The following is a 21,223-nucleotide window of genomic DNA, read 5'->3' on the forward strand; positions in this document are numbered from 1 at the left end:
ATTATATTATATTATATTATATTATATTATATTATATTATATTATATTATATAATAATTCACGGAACTTTTGAATGTTATAAGAAAAGTAAGGGGAAAATATACAACATAGGTGGAATGGAAATAAAAAAGAAAAGAAAAATCAAAATTAAAGCAAAAACTAAGTTTGAAAACATAAATTTTGAAGTTTTAAAATACAACAGCACCCACATGTCTGTATTGTTGTACCCATATACCGGCATGGTTACTTAGGCAAATCACACGTACCCGTGTCGCTTAAGAGGGACAGTGTCCCTTCAAAATTTCCCATGTGCTCTCCCATAACCATAAACAAAAAAAAAAAGAGGCATTAAGCACAGTTCATCAGGAAAAATTTCTAAGTTGAGCCACAAATTGAAGTGACTGTACATTTTTACTTTTTATCTTTCTCCTTCTTAAATGTATCAAGTGAAAAAAGAAATTTGGATTGTCTTAAGTAATAATGTTACTGCACTGGGTCACATCTCAAATTTATGCCATAGTTATTCAAAGTTTTATTTTTGACTTCTGTAAAAAAAAATCTTTTTTGCACTAAGCTTGGTTTAGCAGCAGCCAAAATTAGCGCTAATCGAACTTGAATTGTAAAACTCAAACTTGACTCGAGCTTGAGCCCAGCTTACTAAGCCGCAGTGACAAATACTAATGAGGCCTGTATATATTACTAATATTGCTGATATTAGGTGTGTTGGTAGGTATCCAATGTTGGTATTCAGGCCAAAATGGCCTTCTTAAAAAATCGGCCAATATGCGGCTGAATCGGTCTGTAGCGTTTATATGGGCCGATACAGACTGATATATTGTTAACAAGTAACTGAAATTAATATAAAACTTTAATTTGTTTTTTATAAGGCTAATGTGGACCGATGCATATTTGCAGATACACATTGATCTCTCTACTTCCGATACGAGACGTTTGGAGTGCTTTCACTGTTTTATGTGCAATTAATTTCCCACGTCCCACCACGAAAAAGAACGATTCAACTTTACGTTCCCCATGGAACAAAGTGGACAATAAGTTCTTACTAATGTTATATAGAAACCCACATGAATCGGTCGATTTGAGTCTGATTGGCAATAAATCGATTTAATTCAGCAGCTGACATAAGAGTGCGACATTTAGTAGGTTGTTTATCATTTATAAAAGTTTTAAAAGATGATCGCATACTTTGAAAATTGAAATCAGTCGGCTACCTTTGTAGTTGAATTGTTGTTTTTTTATTTTATGTTGCTAAAACTATAAGGAAATGTGTATTTTATCATAAAACATTTTGACTAAGCAACTAGTTGTAGTTAATATATATTTTATAAAGATTTTTAGTGGCACAAAATAAAATAAAAAATCAATGTAACTATAGTAGCCCGCTGATTTCAGATAAATAAACCGGCAAATATCATTCAATTTTCGTTTCAATAACAGTTTTACTGCTCTTTCTTTTCGATTAAAAGGAATTGAGTTGGTTTTAGTTCCATGGGAGTGTTTCGATTCGGACGTGGGCATCCGATAAAGCAAGCACGTCTCTAAATTTAATATGATCGGAGAGAGGTCCGGCTTACTGCTATTTTCTTTCAGCGCACTCTGTGGATTGAAAAGGAGGGAAGGAAAGAGCCGCCAAAATTCTTTTTTGGTTTCTTGGCTCTGAAGATTGTCATCTCCATTTCTCCAAATCGAGTTACCCATTTGCAGAACCCATATTACAAAGCGAGAAAATATTCCAAAATTTTTAGGCAGGTCAGCCTTGGAGGACCTAACTCTGTTGTCGTCATACCCCCCCACCCTCTCTCTCTCTCTCTCTCGCTCTGAGACAAGCAACCATCCAGGCGTCGCAGAGGGGCAAAATGCATCGTCTGCCCACTTATCATTAAAGTAGGAGCAAATTGGGAAACGGGTTGCTGAATTGAGAGAAGTGCGAGAAGTTTCCCTCACCGTCTATCCTCGTCATTTTCTTGTAGGCCTGTGGAGTTTGGACCGAAAGGGGAAATGGCGGGGGTGTTGAGGAGTTGCATACAGTCCATCCTAAAGCTCTTGAATTCCATTATAGGGATGGCTGGGATCGCCATGATTCTCTACTCTCTTTGGATGATCAGGATTTGGAGCTCCCACCTCGATGATGCCCAGTTGCCCGCTCCATGGTAAGCGAAGGAAAGAAAGCTACCCTTTGCATCATGTTCCCTTTTCTTCTGCAAGTGGGGTTTTCGTCCTTTCTTTTTCCTGTCTTTGGTCCTGCTGTTTCAGCCGCAGCTAGAAATTTGGTTTGATTTTAGCGGCTGTCCCGAATCCTGTGGTCTAGTACCTCGTGTATTTGGGTCGTTGATTCCTTGAAGATAGTTCTCGATGCGGTTCTTTCCTTGCTTTTGCATCTTCTTTGATTGTAGCGCCAGAATGAGTTTACTTTTTGAATCTTTTCATGCAATTGGATGGGCGAGAACTTCTCATCTGCGCTTCTTTATCTTCGGCGCCCGTGTGGTGGGAGAACTTTGGGGGATTTTGGCTTCATGCTCAGGAACTGAGAAGAAATGTTTATTGTGTTCCTTTGTCAGTAAAGCGAGGTTTAAGAAGAGACCCTTTTGTTAACCTTTTCGCTTGGCTGCTTATTTGCGAGATCACATTGTTCTACTCCCGTGTGCAACTGTGCCTTCAGCAACGGCGTGTCTAGCTGAAAGGCCATTGCTTTCAACTCTGCTAAAATATTACAGTACATAACGTCTTTAACATTATGTGGCCTTAAAAAGTTTTACTTAATGGTGTTGAACTCCTTCAAAATGTTCCTGTATTGGGCTCTAACCGTGCAGTTAAGAAACGTTGCTGACAAGTATTTGCGGCTTATCATGCTCACTAACTCTCCGAGGCTTTCCCTTTCTCTTGGCAAGTTGCTAACGTTTTAATGACTTTAATGGGAAGATTTTTGTTTGTGAATCTGTTGAAGGGCGGGATGTCTGGTGATGTCTCCCCATTCTCGTTTGTGTTTTCCCTTGAGATGCTTCATAAAATTTCAACTTGCCATGAGTTTCTCTTGTCATTGAATATACATTCTTCTTCTTTCATTAGTAGAAACTATATTTTGGAAAAGCATCTTCACCTACAAATTTCTGCTATTATAAGCAAGAGATATGCATTAAGTTTGATCTAATTTTTAATTTCTGTATCTGTTCAAACAAGTTGCTTCAACCGAAAGACCTGTAGTCCGTGGCAGCAATTTCATCTATGTTACACCCTTAAACTTCAAAACACTGTTCTTGTGAGTGCGTCAGGCTTCATGTGTTAATTTGCTTCAGGATATCTAACATTTTCAAGCTTGAAGTGAAGCATATCTACAAATAACAGAGACCGCAATGGTATAGAGACTAGCGTGGGGTTTTAAGTTCCCAGCCTCTTGTCAATAAGGGAGTAAAACGTTTCTTTACAAGTGCGATGGTTCATGGTGTTGACACCTAGATCTTTCACTCTCATAGTTATTTTTTCTTTAACTTACTTGAAGATACAACTTCTAAATTTATCGTATTCCCCTCATCTGCTCCATCGTGCAGGTTCATTTACACCTTTCTTGGACTTGGGATATTCTTGTGCATCATTACTTGTTCAGGACATATTGCTGCTGAGACTGCAAATGGTCATTGCCTCTCTTGCGTATCCTTGCTTTGCATGACTTCTTTACAAGGGTTTCAGTCTTCAAATTTCTGATTCCTTTGCAACAAAATTTGGGACGTTGGCAGTTTTAGGGACATTAGTTGTTGCTTTTTCCTTGTGGTTTTAATCTGTTTGCAAATGCTATGGAAAACACGCAAAGCTCATCTTTCTTACTTGGATTGTGTGGTTGTGTTTGGTGAAGATACTGTTATCTTTTACTCGATCTGTTCATTGATAAGCTGTAGGTTTGTAGCTTTTATCTGAAATACTTTTTAAGGTTTTTAGGTTCCATTATCAATTCTGTACAATGTTTTGATGCGTCAATTTTTTTGGTTCGATAGGTTAATGTTTGTAAACTTTGCCAACTATGTTCTATCTGCATTTTCTGTGCTTCTCACAATATAAGATGAAGCTTTTGTCAAATGAATACAAGTAAAGGTCCTCTTCTCCCGATGGTGCTGGGGAGAAAAAAATCATCCATGGGTCGTTATCTTCGTTGGCTGTGGATTTGTTTCAGCTGGTTTAACAAGGAAAAAAGCTCTCTTATATTGATGATGGTTTTTACGACTTATAGGATGATGCAATTAGTGAAAACCTTGTCATATAGGTACAACATATATAATATATTCAAGTAGAAAGAAAACAAGTAAAAAAGAAGGAAGAAAAACCGGCTAGGCACTGCGTGCCCTGTGCTTTTATTGAAGCTTTTTGTTTATAACTTTATACTGTAATCTGATGAATAGGAGCATTCACACCCATGTTGTTGTGTGCCATCAATAGAGATTGTCTGCAATCTGTTCAAATGGATTCCTTGACTGACATACAGTATATGGTATTTGTTTTTCTGCTCATATTGCTGGAGTCCGGAATAACTGCCGATATATTTCTGAACCGAGACTGGGAAGCGGTACTTCTTAAACTTTCTTACTCTCTATTGTAGACCATAAAGTTCTTGCTACTATTACAGGTTAGATGAACTACATACACCTTTCTGGAAGGGGAATGGGATATGCATGGATCATGGGGTCAGGGTTCTTGTCCCAAAGGAATGTGTGGAACTTGTTCAACCTCATAAAAGGTTATTTTCTTTTCTGGTTTTATGTGTTTTCATAAACACTGTTCCAGGATTTCCCTGAGGATCCTACTGGGAGATTCGATGAGTTCAAAGATTTTGTAAGAGCAAACTTTGAAATGTGCAAGTGGGTAGGATTATTGATTGTGGCTGCACAGGTACGATGTTTCTGTCTAATGCTTTCTGGTTCTTTCAAAATGGTCTACGTGTCTTAATTTTCTTTCATTCTCACATTCTGCAGGCCTTTTCTCTCCTTTTGGCAATGATTCTCCGAGCGCTTGGGCCAGATATTGGTGGAAACTATGACAGTGATGATGATTCCACTGTTGCTGCCAGGCTACCTCTTCTAAGGAATGCGGCCCAACCTTCCCCTTTCACTGCTGACCCGCGTTATCTACCCCAAAAAGAAGAGCTCTGGGGTGTGAAAATAGAAGATAAGGTAAATAGGTCAAATTAATTGTAAAGTTTGGTTTTGGGCCTTCTTTATACTCAGGAAACATGGGTCTGTTAAGCACATACGGGAGTATAAAAACAGGCCTGTTAAATGCACATGGAAATATAAAACGCATGTGTGCATATGCTTATGCTATGGAAGAACTGTGTGCCTGTCTCTTACAGATGTTGGGATTTTGGTAGCTTGAGGATCTAATCTAATGAAGTCATCGAGTCAGGAAGAGCATCTATTAAAGCACTTAGCAATATTGATTCTGGAACTTTCCATGATTCAAGGCCTACCTTTGGTCCTAGTTATAAAGTACTTTTAAATTGATAATTTTGTGGTTCTAGCACTGATTTTTGTCTGTCTTGCAGTCATACAGGTAAAACATTGACACTTGGGATGGAACTATTCCAGATAACACAGTTTGCATCTTGGATTGGATAAAGCTGAGTGTGAAGTTAAGTCTGGTTCTTTAGGTTTGACCGTTTGAGACCCCATTGACAGGATATCCTTCTTCTCTTTTTTTGGCAACATAATCGAAGGCATGCTGATTTCTGAGATCTAAAAGTGGATAATTTTAACTGTTAAAGTTTCATGCTAATGGGTATTTGCAGGAACAACCCTTCAAACTTTTCATAGCGAAGGGATAGGTGCTGTAATCCCAGACTGTTATAATATAATTCCTGGTTCGTTGCTTGTATTAAACATTTTCTTTGGCCAGCTTATGGTCTATTCTAACCACATGGAAATGATTTGATGAATCATAACTTTTGTTACTGATTTTGTTATTGGTGTGTTCATTTCACCTCATGCTATGACTGCAAGGCCTCGTGTTTATTGTTTTAGCATTAGGACAGAATGTAATGATTGGGGCGTGTCGTTCTTTTCTTTCATTCACAACCTGGGTTAGTCTCACTCAGATTATGCCAAGAGATGCAACCCTAAAACTTCGACGAGCTCTTTCAAATGTCTTGTCTTTCAAGTCGTGAGGATGATGAAAGTATCACCGACAGAACCTGTATATTCACGAGCAAGTAATTGTTTGGTTTTCATAGAGGCATTTACTCTGCGATGGTCCTGCATATGCACCAACCTTTAATGGATACTGTCTAGAACGTGAACACCTCCGTGTTTATTCTGTGTTTCAGCTTTAAATGCACTTGCCTTTATTGTTTCACTTTTATTTACTAGTTCGACGCATTAATAAAGTTTTCACAAGGATTTTTTTATCAAATCTTGCGGTCGTTGGTAAGACGTGCATGGACAAACTCGCACGCAGGTACACACATATTTACTGATTATTTTAGAATGCTCAAGTAAAAAGGTTATTTTAGAACAACTGATTCATTATGAATGGATTGGCAGATGTCCAAAATGCATTTGCGAAACTGATATATTTAGAACATTGGTCTTTCGCTCTCTCTCTCTCTCTTAGCATCCCCCATGAAGCAGCCGATGGCTGTCCTCTTTAGCAGAGCCGGCTCAATCGGAAGATTGAACTGGAGTCTGTATCGTTTCAATTTAGCGGATGTCTTGAAAGATGCAAACTGTAAGCTGTATCTTACGTAGGCGTTTGAATTGGATGTTTTTCAAAGTAAAGAGATTATATCAACAAAAATATATATATATATATATATATATATATATATAAAGTTTTTTTTTTGTTGATATAGCAATCAATATGGGGCTGAATACTTGGGTTGGGCACAGCTTATATTCACCTTTGTTGGTAACACTGGTCAGTGTTGTAAACATCGGTTTGCAAACCAGAAAATCGGTCTTAATCGGCTGTCAATCGTTAAAAATATTAAAATATTATTTCTCATGAAAATTACGTAAACAACGAAAAATAAAACTTTCAAAGCGAACTAAACTACTTAGAAGTTTGACATGTGACGCTCTTAAATCGGCCATGAAATTGGATGGGTTTGCTACCGATTTGGATAGGCCAATTCTGATGATACTGGTAAGAAAGAACTTTAAGATGCAGGCATCCATTACCAAACTTTGAATGGCGGTGATATGCGTAGCGTGAGATAAGTTTTCCATGGTCTGTGAAATGAAAAATTAAACAATGGCAGCACGGACATTCTTTTGAATTGTTTATGCATGGCATTTGTTTCTACCGTCGACTTGAGATTGGTGGTCATATGAGATCACCAGGACTTTAGATCCATGAATTTAAGGTCTGACACTTCTCTTTCATTTCATCTTACGTCTATGGTTTTTTTTTTTTTACATATAGAATGGATTTAAGATCAAGATCCTACAATACACCTTTTAATGCAGCCCCAGATGTCTACCTAAATATGATTCTGTGTTTCAAAATGTAGGAAATAAACCACACGCTTTCACATTTTGCCATGCACAAATTACATTTCGTGACAATTTTAAAATCCAGTGTGAATCTCTTCGACTCTTAAAATCTTATCTTCTAACTTTTCAAATATGGAAATCGCATCCACGGTAAGTTCAGAAGACAGAAATATGTAATTCACATCGTTACAGTAGTATTACAAAGGCATAGTCTGGCACACAGACACGTGCTACTTGAGAAGATATCCAGCAGCCTCTCTCACTCCTTTGGAGGGGGAGGTCTCCTCTTGGACCCAAGCAGCAATTATTCACCACATTCACAAAGGTAGAGAGAGAGAGGGCACGTGGATACCAACGGCTATAACTCTCCCAACGGTCAAATTGACCGTCGGCAGCCGCCAGGCCCCCCACCGACAGCCCCAACATGGCATGCTGCTGCACGCCATTACTAAAAACACAGACGCCATTACTAAAAACACAGACGCCATTACTGGTACACCTCCTTCCTCGATGACGGCAATGGCATTCCCGTCCGGAAATAAATAAATTACTTCAGATCCCTCGGTGGTGGGACCGTCGCCGTAGCTCGGTAATCGGCGACTGTCTAGTGTCTACTACAAAACGAACTACTAGAGCCGCCGCCGCTGCGGCTGCCACTATTGAGGTGGACAAAAGCGAACTGTGGCGACGGCTGCTTCCTTCCGCTGTCAGTGGAAATTGAGACGAGAGGTGTAGGTGGCCTTGGGCGACCAGTTCCTCGGGATGACGTCCCTCGCCGACAGCGTCCGGTTGGCGGTCAGAGTCGTGAGCTTGACGGAAAACGGCCCCTGCAGCGGACCTCCGATGATGCACCAGTTTGCTCCCCACAGGTGATTCATCGGCAGCCACACCGTCGATCCCTCCTGCAATTAGAAGAAAAAGAACCGAATAAATTGAGAGAACAGAAACCGTTCGATCTCTTAGATCATTCTGTTCTTTTTCTCTTTCTTACAAGAGATACCCACTTCCCCCACAACTGAACAGTAATTAATTCAGTCGGCTTTTTACTGTTGCTTCCCATTTTTCCTCTGGTTACTTTGTTCATCTCACGGATTAGTTCATAGAACAGTGGTGCAGAGACAGAAAAGAACAACAGAAAGAAGGGAAGAAATTGTACCGGTCGGATGTGCATGGAGCCAACATCTCCATCTCCATCTTCGTACTCGACGAGAAGAGAGAGCCAGTAATCGGTGGAACCTTCATTCACATGGAACGCAATGTTCTTGCCTCGGTACTTGCAGGCAGTCCTGTTCACACACATGGATGCACAAAACAAACGTGAACATTTTATATTATCAATAGAAAATCTAACAAGTACTCCCCTTTAACATATGTTCTCTCTCTCTCTCTCTCTCATAATCAAACACCCATTCATTTGCAAGAGGCTGGGCTGACCATGGTGTTCGGGTCGCTGGGTCAAATTGATTTGGGACAAACCAGCAGACAGTGGACCCGTGTAGAACCAAACTTTTTCACTTGAATGGCAATTAAAAAGAAGGTTTGCCCACGCCGCACTCTTTAACATTTTCTGCTTTTCCACCGGCGATCCCGGCAACGCCAATTAAAAGTAGGAAGAAGCCAAAGAAATTCCCATCTGAGTGAAATATTTATTAATTCTAAGGTGATATCCCAATAGTCTCTCTGTCAATCAAGCGTGTGCAAGCTTCATGCCACATATCTAGTCCAAAAGATACTCCAGATCCACTAGATAAAGTTTGGGCTTCTTTTCTTTTTCTTTTTGTCTTGGGATTTTTCTTTTTCTTTCTGTTTTTCTCACACTTAATTCCTTGACAAAGGTTCACATAAAAGGGGTCAGTATTTTGAATCTCATGGAAGCTAACATTCTGCAACAGTACTGAAATGCAATACCAAATTGATGTTAATTTGTATTAGATGAAGCAAGCCAAAACTTTAGAAATATAAAGAACATGGCCTTGGGAGTTTGTCTTAAGGTAGTTTCTCCTCAATAAAGATGAATTCTTCGACAAAATGGATGAGACACAACTTAACATGCTGCAACAGTATTGAAATACAATACCAAATTGATGTTACTTTCAAGCCAAAACCTTAGAAATATAAAAAATAAGTTCAAGTTTTGTGGGCACTATGCTTCTGCATCAATTAAATAATAACGTGATGCATATAGATTGAACTTTGGCTCAATGAAATGAATTACTCTTTTCACTCACTCGAATAAACCTAAACTCAAGGTTAAACAGGCAGTCCCGTACAACCTCCTCCCGAAAAAACTACATACACATATGTGGCCTGTATTATTTTTATGACAAGCATGTGGAGGACTATGTAAATAATGAAATAAAAGAATATGAAGATATGGTTGCTTGTTGGTTGTTTTCTCTCTGGTCCCAAATTCCAAGGAAATCTCATTCACTCATACCGGCCATGGTGTGAAAGCCGCTTGTCAACCGAAGACTTTCTACAAGCTACAGAGACGCTAGGTTTGTCCTTGGGTTTCCGAGGACGAAGAGCCTGAACGCCGTCGTCGGAAGTTGGCCATTTTGAGTCACAATGAAGAAGACAGTTAAGAGGCCACGAAAATCGCGAAGAAGAAAGTTGAGAGCTCCCATGAGAAAGGAAGTCCTTCCCCATCGGCCGAGGAGGTAGACCCGCCATTTCCGCCATGGCCCCTGGATACAGGGGAAGAGAGAGAGAGAGAGTTGCATGAGTTGGCGCGGGCGACTAATGTACTTTTCCAGGCACCATGTTAAGGCCACCGAAGCACGTCCCCATGCTCGCCAGGAGGCAGGCAGGCAGCACCACCACTGCCACTGCCAGAATACCGGCGCTCTTGGCGGATGGTGCCGGAGACAAAACCCACAGAGTAACGTCAAAAAAGTAAAAGAAAACGACTTTTCTTCCCGTCGGCAACGTAGAAAAGCCAACCATCCTTTTCGTAGTTTAGTTACTCGGCCACATGAAAAATATAAACAAATGGCTCGCTTCCATGGGTGGCTGGAAAGCGGCATCCGCCACATGCCACCAGGCCAGGTCGAGTCAGGTCCCCGCCGGAGACTGGCGCGACGCTCGGAGATGGAAAGCCAAGAGTAAAAAAGCGGCGGCAGAGGAAAGCGGACTCGCGGAGCGAGGAGAGCAAGAAAGAAAGCGGAGGGCAGGGTTGAGTTGCCGTACCGTCGGTATTGGACCTGGATCTCGCCGCGGTCGCGGAGGCGAGACCCCAGGCCGGCGACGGCCATGCGGCTGAAGGCGGCGCCGCTGAGGTCGAAGTGGGTGCGGCCGTTGGCGCAGTAGCCGCCAGGGCACTCGTCCGTCACGATGATCGTCACTGGCCGCCGGGAGCAGATCCCACCGTCCGCGCACTTCACCTTGTAGCACGCCCCGCACCCTTCCCCGGCCTTGAACAGCACCGGGCTCACCGCGCCAACTCGGGCCTTCAGCGGCCTCACGTCCACCAGTGACCCGTACCCACACGCCCCACCTGCATTCCACGAGCGTGCACACACACACACACACTTTTTCAGTAACTCATCCTCAGCATGGAACATCCGCATCCATGAGCACATAATGCTTCCTCACAAAGTAAATTTCGAGCAGACTACACTCTACAGTAGTGAAAATCAAGAAACAAAGTGTCGATACAGTGACTGAGAAGGGCCACAGAAGTGCCACATTAGCACAGACGATGAATTCGGGAAGGTGTAGTAGTAAAACCAAAACAGAGGAGCAAAATTTGGAGAAGAAAAGAACTAAGTTTCTTGGTAGCTCGCTACTAAGAGAAATCTACCATCTGGATCGCTCTCCCGCTATGAGATGAGAGAGAGAAGGAAGAAAAAAAAAGAAGAAGAAGAAGAAACACCCATCACCATCATTACTGAGAAGAGGAGAGAGCCCCTTCCCTCCACATTGGCGTCGAGTGTGAAATGGGAGTGCGGAGTCACGTCACTGGAAAAAGGAGACAGAAGGGTGCGTACCGTCACTGCCGTCGCCGTCGGGGCTGCCGTACCAGGTGGCGGTGGCAGGATGCCATCGGTAGTCTTCGTATCTGGGAACGAGCGAGTCGGCGGAGACGAACGAGAAGAGGAGCAGCAGGAAGGAGAAGTACCAGCCGGAGATCGGCATTTTGGAGAGACAGAGTCCTGCCGACTCCCGACGAGAGAATGGAGGAAGAAGAAGGAGGAGTGGGGAGGAATGAAGAGGCATTCCTTGCCAATTTATTCCCTCGTCCCCCGCCCCTTCTGTAAATGTCGACACAAAGTAAATGAAACACAGAGAGGGAGAGAGACGGCCGTTACTTTTAGGTTACAGGTTATAGCGATGTACCGTAAACGCCCGCGGCTTGGTTGGAATCTTGCGGGCGCGCCACTGATTGAGCTGCTTGACCGTTGGTCTCCTTGTCCTTACCGATAACGTCCATCGGCCCCTCTCTCTCAATTTTCCGGTCGGTGGAAATCGGCGGTCACATTTATCCATTCCGTTGAATCGGTAAAATAGTAAAAAAAAAAAAATAAAGAAAAAAATTGTAAATAAATAAAAATATATAACTTTTAAAATATTTAAATACAGAAAGAACACATAACACTCATACTGCCGGCCTCAATCATATAAATCATATTTGTACAATCAAATTTCACTAGAACAAGTAAGATTCTTTGGATAAACAATGTGCCCGATCCCAATTTTTATATATATATATAGATTTTTTTTCTACCGTATAATTAGTCATTGACCTTAATGATTGAGCTTCTCGATTTTCCAATAATTTTCGAAAGTTTTTTTTTTTTTTCAAGGGGGCATGTCAAAGATTGGTACTACTATCACGTGATCTACGCCATGTGAGATGAATGTTTGGAAGAATATATCTTCAGCCTTTAAAGCCATGTGAAAAGAAGTTATAAAAGAAAAGAAAGCCTTTATACTAAGTGTCGGTAATCAACAGTGAAAACGTTACTAATATGATCTCAAGCTGGATGGTCTCGAAAATGTTAGCAGTTTCATAAAATTTAAAATTATTAGATAATTGAGCTATTTTAAACCATCAAATTTATATGTAGATCTTATTGTATTCGCAAGTTGATCTCCAAAATAAAACTAAGTTTGTATATTTAATGCATGCTGAAGTTGGTCATAGTTTTTATTTTCTCATAATGTGCTCCAATATTTCCCTTTAGAATGAAAATTAAATGTTTTTTTATATCATGTTTGAGCATGATAAAATTCCATCCGACCATCATTTCTCATAACATGCTCCAATATTGCCCTTCATTTCATTTTCTTATAGCAACAGGTATGCTTTCGGTGCCTTAAGGTTAGGACTGCACAAACTCGAACTTGAGTTGGGCCAGATTGAGCTCGAACTCGAATCTAGCTCAACGGAACAAGTTCAAGCTCGAACTTGACTTGTTTATGTTAAGAATGTCTCATTTTTTTATAACTTATTTAACTCAATTAACTCGTTTAACTCATTTGGTTGCGGCTTGTTTAATTATTTTTTCGTTTAATTCAACATTCGTTGTACACCCGAGTCGAGTCAAGTTGAAACAAGTTGAGACCGTACAACTCGAATTCAACTCGTTTAACTTTTCGAGCATACATTTGAACTCGAGCCCGACTCATTTATAAATGAGACGAGTTCAAGCTGAGTTTTAATGAGCAATTTCGAATCAAGCTCGAGCTGACTCGACTCATTGTACAGCCCTGCTTGAGGTATAACTAACTATTTTTCAACTTAATATTGGTGTCCTCCTTGTGCAGCACATGGAACTGATGCCATATGAGCTCCAAACAAAACCTAACCACCTATGAGCCCCCACATCGTCTGTTGCACCAACCTTCCTGAGAAAAATTATACATGCCTAAAGGGAAAGATAGATAGAGTAAAAAGAAAAACACCCATGAGATGGAGCTTCTTTGTCGGTTGCAACGCGTCTGATTTGTCCTATCTTTGGTTGCCACCTGATTCTCTTGTGTAGGTCTCAATTGCATGTATTTCATATTGGTGTAAACAGTAAGCAGAGGCGAAGGGAAGGGGGCGCTGGCAGGGGTCTTGGCTCCCCCTCAGATTTTAAAAACTTTAAATATGTAAATTTAAAAAAAATTAGTTTAATATATATAAAAAATTAAAAATTTTTATTTTCGGCTCCTGTTAAAATTTTGAAACTATAATTCAGCCCTTCTTCGAAAACTTCCTGGCTCTGCTCTTAGTGTAAGCTTCTTTCATTTCTTTACCATGAATAGGTGTTCAGTTTTTTTTTTTCTAAAAACCTAACTTGTTAATTACTTTTAAATCAGCTCTTCCATTTCTGGATTTTTCAAAGTCACTGGACATTTTTCTTTCCTTTTCTCATTTTACATACATAAACCAACTCAACTTTGTTCCAGAAATATGCAAGGCATCCGAGCTAACACTGAAGTGAATGTTTGTATGCTCGAATGACTAAAATGCCCTTACTAGGAGGATTACATGTTCATAGTAAAAAGCTTAAAACATCCTGAAAATTGAAAAGATAAAAAGGCACCTCTCAAATAAAAGACGAAAACACCCCTCACATGCCTTGTTCTTATGCCAACCTAGGCAATAAAGCTGATGTTAAGTCACCATTTAAATTTAATGTTTTAATATTTTCAAATGTGAGTAAGGATGCCAATGGATCATATTCGAATAGGATGCACACCAACTATATATGCTTTTCAAATGTTCACATATTTGAATTTGAATTCTAATGTGAATGAGAATGAAAAAACAGTCATATCTAAATCCGAAATCTGATATCCTAACTTCAATCAAATCCCAAGGAGATTCTCGAATTCATATCTGAATCTAAATCCGAATTTCAAATCAAAACTGACTGGCTTCCAAAATCTAAGGATGTGGAATATGTGATACTTATTCAAAATTGAATCCAACCTAAGCCTAAAGCTGATCAGATATTCAAGTGCACCTGAATCTAGATCCAATCGGATATCATTTTTTAAATTCAAATCCCATATAATTTCTTAATCATACATTAAACTTCGGATCAAACATCCGATATAAATTAGATATGGCTGCCATTAAAACACGACTGTGGTTGGTGAGCTCTGGTTCGCATTATTTAATGAGATGCACATGCATGTTACTATACTTCTATTGGTAAAACGAAGGTACTCGGTGCAATTACTGCAGAAGGGCATTAAGTCGTTTATGCTTATGCTTGGGGTCAGGTCGTTATAGTTTCGTACTAAAAGCTACGTTTCAATGCACGCTACTGTACTACTATTGACTCTATTCATACATACTGGACGTAAGTCCTTTTTCCGAAAAGATAGGGGCAGTTTTGTCTTTCTGTGGAAAAACAAAGATCCTGATTTTGTCTTTATAAAACTGTTAGTTTTTGTTATTGAGGGCATCTTTGTCATTTCACTAAGGACAATTACAGTCGAATGCAAGCATTTAATCTCCTTTAGCTTCAATGGTGAGGGACACCCTGTGTCATTTTTCTTTTTTCTTCAAAAGTAATTTTAAGGTTATTATTATTTACTTGCCTTTATATAGTTTTTCATTTATTTTTTCAAAAAACGGGAATATTATTTTGACAAAATCTGAGTTTTATAACTCAAGATTTTCTATTGTTGGTAGGAAAAAAAAAATGAATATGAACTAATTAAGGTGTTGCTAGATGATTAAAAATAAAAAACTTTTCACTAATAAATATTTGTTGTAGGAGTATAGCGACTGTTCTGTGATACTTTTAACAAGGAATTAATGTCAATCAACTTTTAGCCATTCATTAATATTTGCATATAACTGTCAACAAAGTAGGACTAATGTTGCTAATAAATATCAGTCACATGAAAATAGCGATGGTTTATGATGCAACAATGGTTTATAGTACTTTTAGTAACGTTCATAATAATTTTTAGTGAGAGATTTGTATGATAGAATTATCTTTTCTATGTATATTGATATATATTCATTATATAAATTAAAATATGAAAAAAAGAGCAGAAGAAAAAGAAGAAAGCTGTTGCTCTAGTGCTACTGCTTTGCACCGACCAACCTTTTCATCACTTTTGTGGCGCACGAAGAAAAAGTTTGTCTAGAGCTTTTCATTTCCAGCAAAAATTTTTCTTAAACAAATCCTTCTTCCCTTTAGAATGCGCCTTAAATGCACTGCTGCCCAACTCTCAGTCCCCACACTCGCCCTCTCGTTTGGGGCGCCTTTGACCACGCCCTCTGTTATGGTAAAAAGAGAAAGAACACGGAAAAAGACTAATACCCATGAAATTGTATTATGTTTTGCAAGGTCTGTGTTGGGTAGGGGTGAACAACCTCGGCTCCTTAAAGCTCGGATCGTGAATGAGTCAAGTTGAGTAATTTGTTTAACGAGTCGAGCTCGAGTTCACGAGTTGACCCGAGTCGAGCTCAACATGTAACTACCGAGTTGAGCTCGAACCTTAATCGAGTTTATCGAGCCTTAATCGAGTCGAGCTCGAGCTCTGCATGTAAGGATGAATACCAATTGTATGCAAACGAGTTTGTCGAGTCTTAATCGAGTCGAACTTGAGCTCAACATGTAACGATGAATATGAATTGTATTCAAAAGAGTTTGTAGAGCTTTAATCGAGCTGAGCTCAAGTTCGACATGTAATAATGAATATCAATTCTATTCATACGAGATTATCGACTTCAACACATAACTGCCGAGTCAAGGTCAAGTTGCTTCCGTCGAGCTATTCTCGAGTTACAGCTAAGTCGAGTTCAAAATTTTATTAGTCAAAGCCGAATTTGAGCTGATTGAACTCAGGCTCGACTCAGTTTGTGTTCACCCTTAAATGGCAGTGAATGCGATAGGTTTTATCTGACCGAAGTGAAGAAAGTCTCCCTCATCCGACGTATGCATGTTTGATTATGATTATGATGAGAGACGGGAACATGCCGATAAGAAACATACCAAGGATAAAAAGTAGCTTAAAAGGGAATAGATGCTACTTTTTCTCTAGTCTTTTTTTTTTTTTTTAACTCCAAGAATGGGGTGAAATTTGCCCCATTCAATTAATGTCCTCGACTAGTAATTAACCTTTCCAACGAAACAAACACGCCCATTCTACTGGGTTGTCAATTTTCTTTTGTCATATTCAACCGTTCGAATTGGGATTTCAATTTCATGTCAAATTATACCGTAATCATTGGTTTTGGTCAGAAAATTGACAAGTTTGTCAGGGACGGATGGGCGGTCTATTTTCATGAGCTGAACTCAATTATACATGTTTGAGTGTGACAATATTTGACAGCTCCCCTAAAATCCTCTTAGAGAAAAAGAAAATAAAAGAAAAAGACAGTTAGGTGCGGGGCCTCTTGCCATCGTTGTGTCAACACAGAGGAGAGGAAGGCAGAACAAGATAGATGGGCCCTTCAAAAAGAAAAGGAAAAGGGAGAAAAAGTCTCTGAACAATCAAGCACGGGGAACGCCCACCGACACACATGGGAAGAGGGGAAGGGCGCGAAAGTTTGACTGCGCTCCTTTGCCGGGAAGCAGAAAAAGGGGCGGGAAAAACCCGAGACGGCAGTCACGTGTTTGACTGAGTGGGAAGGGTGGGGTTTGCGTAAATGACCAAATCGCCCCTAACTCCCAACCGTTAGCTCCCGCATACAGATCAGAAAGTGTCGGTGGGCGAATCACATCTCAAAATGGGATAATCATTTTTTATTTCTTGTTTGCATGTCGAGTTCCAACTCGGTAGGTTTTTTTCGACTTTTCACATCATATTTTCCCTCCTCCTTTTCATCGGCTTTGCCTTTTTATAATATCTGTTTTCACTTCATAATTTGAAGAAAAGGATAAAATTTCAGTTTATATATATATATATATATATATATATATATATAGAGAGAGAGAGAGAGAGAGAGAGATTACTCTTTCTATCCAACATTACCCAATTCACTGGTAAAGAGATCACTTTGCAAAAAATAAAAAAAAACAATGTGTGAATTAATATTAGATAAAGAAAATACCAATAACAATGAATCAAATGCCTTTCAAGAGTGAGCTGTGTGATTCTAAATATCCAAGTTAATATTCAACCTCTCTCTCTCTCTCTCTCATATATATATATATATATATATACACCAACTGAAAGGAGTAGTGGCATAAGCAATAGCAATGGCAACAGCACCATGAAGATCCTGACAAGATTTAGCTTCTTTTGTCATCCTCCACTCAATCTTGGCTTGCACTTAAACAACCAAAAAGCAGTTATCATACAAAAAGAAGAGTAATAATGTCCATCTCCCAACTGCTTTCACTGTTTCTACTCTTCTTTTATATAAAAGGCACTAATGGGATAGATAAATGTTGTTATCTCTCTCTCTCTCCCCCCTCTTTCTCTCTCCACATACACACACATATATATATATATATATATAGAGAGAGAGAGAGATTGGTTAAAAAGAGAACACTTTTACTTTTTTGCTAAAAATTTATTTCATAAAATATAAGTTTCCTAATATATTTATAAAAACTATGTTTATAAAAAAGCTTTGAATCAAGTTGTTTCTATGGAAAATGTTGATTTTTTTAGTATCAAAATATTGATGTTATGGGAGTCATTCATTTTTGCTTGTCATTAATACACAATTACAAACCAAAAAATAATCAACTTAATATAAATTTTGCATCAATCCTTAAGATAAGGTTATATTAAAAAAACACTTTAAATATCATATTTAAAGAGTTAGCTTTTGTTCTGGCCTATTGGTCTTGTTTATACTATATATATATATATATATATATATATATATATATATATATATTACACTTCATTCTACCTGAACCTGAAACTCATTACTTGTCAGTAACTTTTTTTGCCAAATTAACTGCTCATAAGTGATGTCGATGTACAAAAAGCATAGTTTTTCTTAACATTTAATAACCCTTTCTAGATGATTGAATATTTAATAGACATTACTTTTACATCGATGACAAAGCGTTTGAGCACGACCGCAGATGCCAGTAGTTAATTTCATAATAAAACAATTATAGAAAGTACGTGCATAAAGTTTCAATGTTTTTACAAGCCAAAAAGTTTCTGGCGATTAATTTTTTAACTTGTTAATAAACATTGTGCGGTTGCTCTAGTAAATATAAATTATATAATTGATATCATTCCTATCGTATAATAACGACATTAATTTACTATTGCATTTTTTTTTCTAGCAAGGTCAAAAAATGAGACTTAAGCAAAAGAAGAAGCATGGACCACATTGCATGTGCATAAAGCATCCAGACCATACATTTCATATCCACATTATCCATGTATAAAATTCTCTGACATAAATTTATAACCCTAAAAGTTGATAAATTTTTATATTATATTGAAGCCTTTGGATGTCATTGTATTCATCCAGCCAAATTATATTGAAGATTATCTTAAATAAATTTCCAATTTCTAAATTAGAAAAAAAACCGATACGCCGCCGACTCCGGTTTTTTGCGATTCTTTTTGTCGCACCCCCTCGATTTTTATAGGTGTATACATTCTCTTCCTGCTGTCAAACGCGCCCTAAGATTTCTTCGGCATCTGCCTCCACGGAGGAGTCGATCGACGCGATTAGACTCAATAACAATAAGCAAATCTTATTCTAATTAGGCGCGGGAATAATAAATCAAGCAATTAAACAGGTGTGATGGAGAGACACAAGGGAAGAGCATGTGCTTGTGGCCATGCTTAGACATGCCCTACGTATTCAATTTCCGCTTTTTTAGGAGCACCCACCATACTCTACAAGCTGTAAATTGGGCCTCTCCACGCTTGGGCATGTGGGCAGTCACTCCTCCACATGATCATATTCCACCATTCATTATAAAATATGGGTCACTTTTCAAGGTTATTCCATGCCAAATTAATAAAGACTTTGATATTTTATATATATATATATATATATATATATATATATATATATATAGAGAGAGAGAGAGAGAGAGAGAGAGAGAGAAGTTGGTAAAAACCAGACAGCTAGGTCAGGAATAAAAACCCAGACCTTTTGATTTTGATTTTGATTTCTAAAGTGTTTTTTTGCAATCTAACTTTATTGATATGATCTTAAGATTGATGCAAAACATGCACTAAGTTGATCATTTGGTAGACTTCAATGGTGTTTTTATAATAAGAAAAAAATGAACAGCCCCATGACATGGTAATAATAATAAAAAATCAATATTTTTCATTAAAACAACTTGATTCAAAGCATGTTTTATATCAAAATGGTCTTTATGAATATATTAAGATGTTTATATTGTATTTAAAATAGTTTTGGAACAAAAAATCAATGGGTCTGGTTTTTATCCCTAGCCGAATTATATAGTTTTTACCAATTTCTCATATATATATATATATAGTGTGATCAAAGTCATTCTTAACTTGCCAATTCTGGTTATTCCATTTGATATATTGTGATAGACAGATAAGAGGAAAATAAAGTGAAAAATGTGTGAACTAATACTAAATAATGAAAATGCTCACAACATTTTTTCATTTTTTTCTCTCAACTATCCATCATGAATCCGACTTTGAGTACAATGATGCTGGATATATATATATATATATATATATACATATATATATATATATATATATATATATATATTTCATTTTTCAGAAATATTCCATAACAAATTAATAAAGACTTTGGGCACATAGGTACAAATGGTTGATTGGTTGTGAGCATGTGAGTCACATGGCAATGCTGATCTGATCTGCTGCCTCAAATTTCAAAGGCAATACGAGGGGATGGAATTTCAGTGCCAGCTTGGTGATCACGTGGTCTGCTGAGGCACAAGTACTTACAAGTTGCTTTGTATTTTTAACATATACAGTTCATAAGTCATCCAAGCTTGATCACTTTATATTTAAGATCTATGGATTTGATCGGACATGCTTTTGCTGGCATGATAAAAGATTCATAGTGAAATTCATGATTCATGGATCTTATAAGATCCGCAATTGGAATCCTTCTAAATTGAGAAAATGTTGGATTCAAAATCAAAGGAAAAGAAGGGTTTGATCTTGAATCTATAAAAATGAAATATGAAATCTTACAAAGGACAATACTTATATGACTTAGTACAGTAGAAGTCTCTCTCGTGCATTATATTCTGCTTGGTTTTCATTTGAACCGTAGATGTGACCAACCCGCTGTTAAAGATGTGGCAGAAATAAATATTAAAAAGATATCCAATTTTATTGGTGTGCAAGATTATTGTATATACCACCATTCATAAACACCAGAATAAATAATATTCCTTCGGACAAGAGCAACCCCTTTTAATTTAAATCCAAATTTGGTGCTATGGATTTCATGAACAAATCCATTAATCACACACAGACATATATATATATATATATATATATATATATATATATATATATATATATATATATATATATATATATATATATATATATATATATATATATATATATATATATATATATATATATATATATATATATATATATATATATATATATAAAGAGATATAAGAGAGAGAGAGAGAGAGGGGAAAGTTGATAAAAACCATACCATTTGGGCAAGGGACAAAAACGCCGTACTCTTTAAAATTATTATTGTTATTTTCCAATCTAAACTTGTAGATATAATCTAATAGTGACTTTGGTGAGAAACATATATTAAGTTGATTGGTTTTTTACTTAAATAAAATTTTTAATAATAAAAAATG

At 37.9% G+C, this 21,223-nt stretch overlaps 2 protein-coding genes across 2 annotated transcripts; one reads left to right on the plus strand and one right to left on the minus strand.

Annotated features, from left to right (window-relative positions):
- The first annotated feature begins 1,568 nt into the window (after window positions 1–1,568).
- On the plus strand, window positions 1,569–5,962 carry LOC116253580 (tetraspanin-19). The gene is made up of 7 exons (XM_031628482.2): window positions 1,569–1,902; window positions 1,989–2,168; window positions 3,564–3,663; window positions 4,490–4,570; window positions 4,789–4,893; window positions 4,977–5,174; window positions 5,546–5,962. Exons 2-7 carry the CDS (start codon window positions 2,017–2,019, stop codon window positions 5,555–5,557), a joined length of 648 nt encoding a protein of 215 aa, XP_031484342.1. The 5' UTR covers window positions 1,569–1,902; window positions 1,989–2,016; the 3' UTR covers window positions 5,558–5,962.
- A 1,679-nt stretch (window positions 5,963–7,641) lies between these two features.
- On the minus strand, window positions 7,642–11,771 carry LOC116252067 (expansin-B3-like). The gene is made up of 4 exons (XM_031626111.2): window positions 11,480–11,771; window positions 10,680–10,986; window positions 8,647–8,776; window positions 7,642–8,392 (listed from the first exon to the last, which is right to left on the minus strand). The coding sequence occupies exons 1-4, from the start codon at window positions 11,706–11,708 to the stop codon at window positions 8,198–8,200; spliced, it is 861 nt and encodes a 286-aa protein (XP_031481971.1). The 5' UTR covers window positions 11,709–11,771; the 3' UTR covers window positions 7,642–8,197.
- Between the last annotated feature and the right edge of the window lie 9,452 nt (window positions 11,772–21,223).

Source organism: Nymphaea colorata, chromosome 4, assembly GCF_008831285.2.
Source record: "Nymphaea colorata isolate Beijing-Zhang1983 chromosome 4, ASM883128v2, whole genome shotgun sequence".
In the NCBI taxonomy this organism is placed as follows: Eukaryota; Viridiplantae; Streptophyta; class Magnoliopsida; order Nymphaeales; family Nymphaeaceae; genus Nymphaea; species Nymphaea colorata.